Source organism: Dinoponera quadriceps, unplaced genomic scaffold (assembly GCF_001313825.1).
Source record: "Dinoponera quadriceps isolate SergipeBrazil2010 unplaced genomic scaffold, ASM131382v1 scaffold13165, whole genome shotgun sequence".
Classification (NCBI taxonomy): domain Eukaryota; kingdom Metazoa; phylum Arthropoda; class Insecta; order Hymenoptera; family Formicidae; genus Dinoponera; species Dinoponera quadriceps.
Window position 1 is genome coordinate 1 of NW_014566883.1, and position 926 is coordinate 926.

At 34.9% G+C, this 926-nt stretch overlaps 1 protein-coding gene across 1 annotated transcript; it reads left to right on the forward strand.

Moving 5' to 3' along the window:
• Window positions 1–246: 246 nt before the first annotated feature.
• Window positions 247–736, forward strand: LOC106751425 (cytochrome P450 4C1-like; the record flags this gene model as incomplete). The annotated part of the gene is made up of 2 exons (XM_014632313.1): window positions 247–453; window positions 571–736. Coding segments are annotated over exons 1-2 (368 nt in total), but the record flags the coding sequence as incomplete, so codon positions are not given.
• Between the last annotated feature and the right edge of the window lie 190 nt (window positions 737–926).

Sequence of the window (926 nt, forward strand, 5' to 3'; positions counted from 1 at the left end):
TGTACAGTGAAAGAATTCACTATGTGTACGTTAAAGTGGAAAATCAATGCAACTCGAAAGATTGTGATATTCATACATTTCTTAAGTGAAACTTCAATTCATAGGACATATTGTGACATTCATTACACATCATAAAAGAAAAAAATTTACTCCATAATAGTTACTTCAAATTGAGTTGGCTGTCATTCCATTTTTCGACTTGAGATTTCATCGAATAAGACTTGGAAAGTCTTTGAAGTCGTAATGAAACGATGTCAATGTTAACATTAATTTTTATTGTGCAGGCACGTGTGCACGACGAATTGGACACAATATTTCATGACAGCGACAGGGAGTGTACTTTCCAAGACACGATAAATATGAAGTATCTGGATAGAGTTATTTTGGAAAGATTGAGGCTCTTTCTTGTAGCACCACTATTCGGTAGGAAGCTTAATAAGGACGTAAAAATAGGTAATCCGATCGAAATATGTTTAATCGTGTCACCCGTCGACACACATATATTTTAAATACACCTATTATAAATATATTCAAGACAAAAAACGAATCAACTTTATATTAAAGTTACAGGGAACGTTCTAGCAAAGGATGCTATTATTTTAATATTTCCAGTCGTGTCACATCGCACAGAAAAATATTATCCGAATCCATTAGTTTTTAATCCGGACAATTTCCTGCCGGATAACATGCGGCAGAGAAATAGCTACGCTTACATTCCCTTCAGCGCTGGTCCGAGGTAAAAACAAACGTGTATACTGAAATATCTTGGGACTTATTATTGGCGTTGCACGAGAAGTATTAAATGTTTTCTGTCTTATCTGTTAAAGTTTGGCCCGTTTTCCGTAGGTCGCGCTTGGGACGAAAATATTCTATGTTGAAATTGAAGGTTTTATTATCGACACTATTGAGGAATTATAGCATTACTT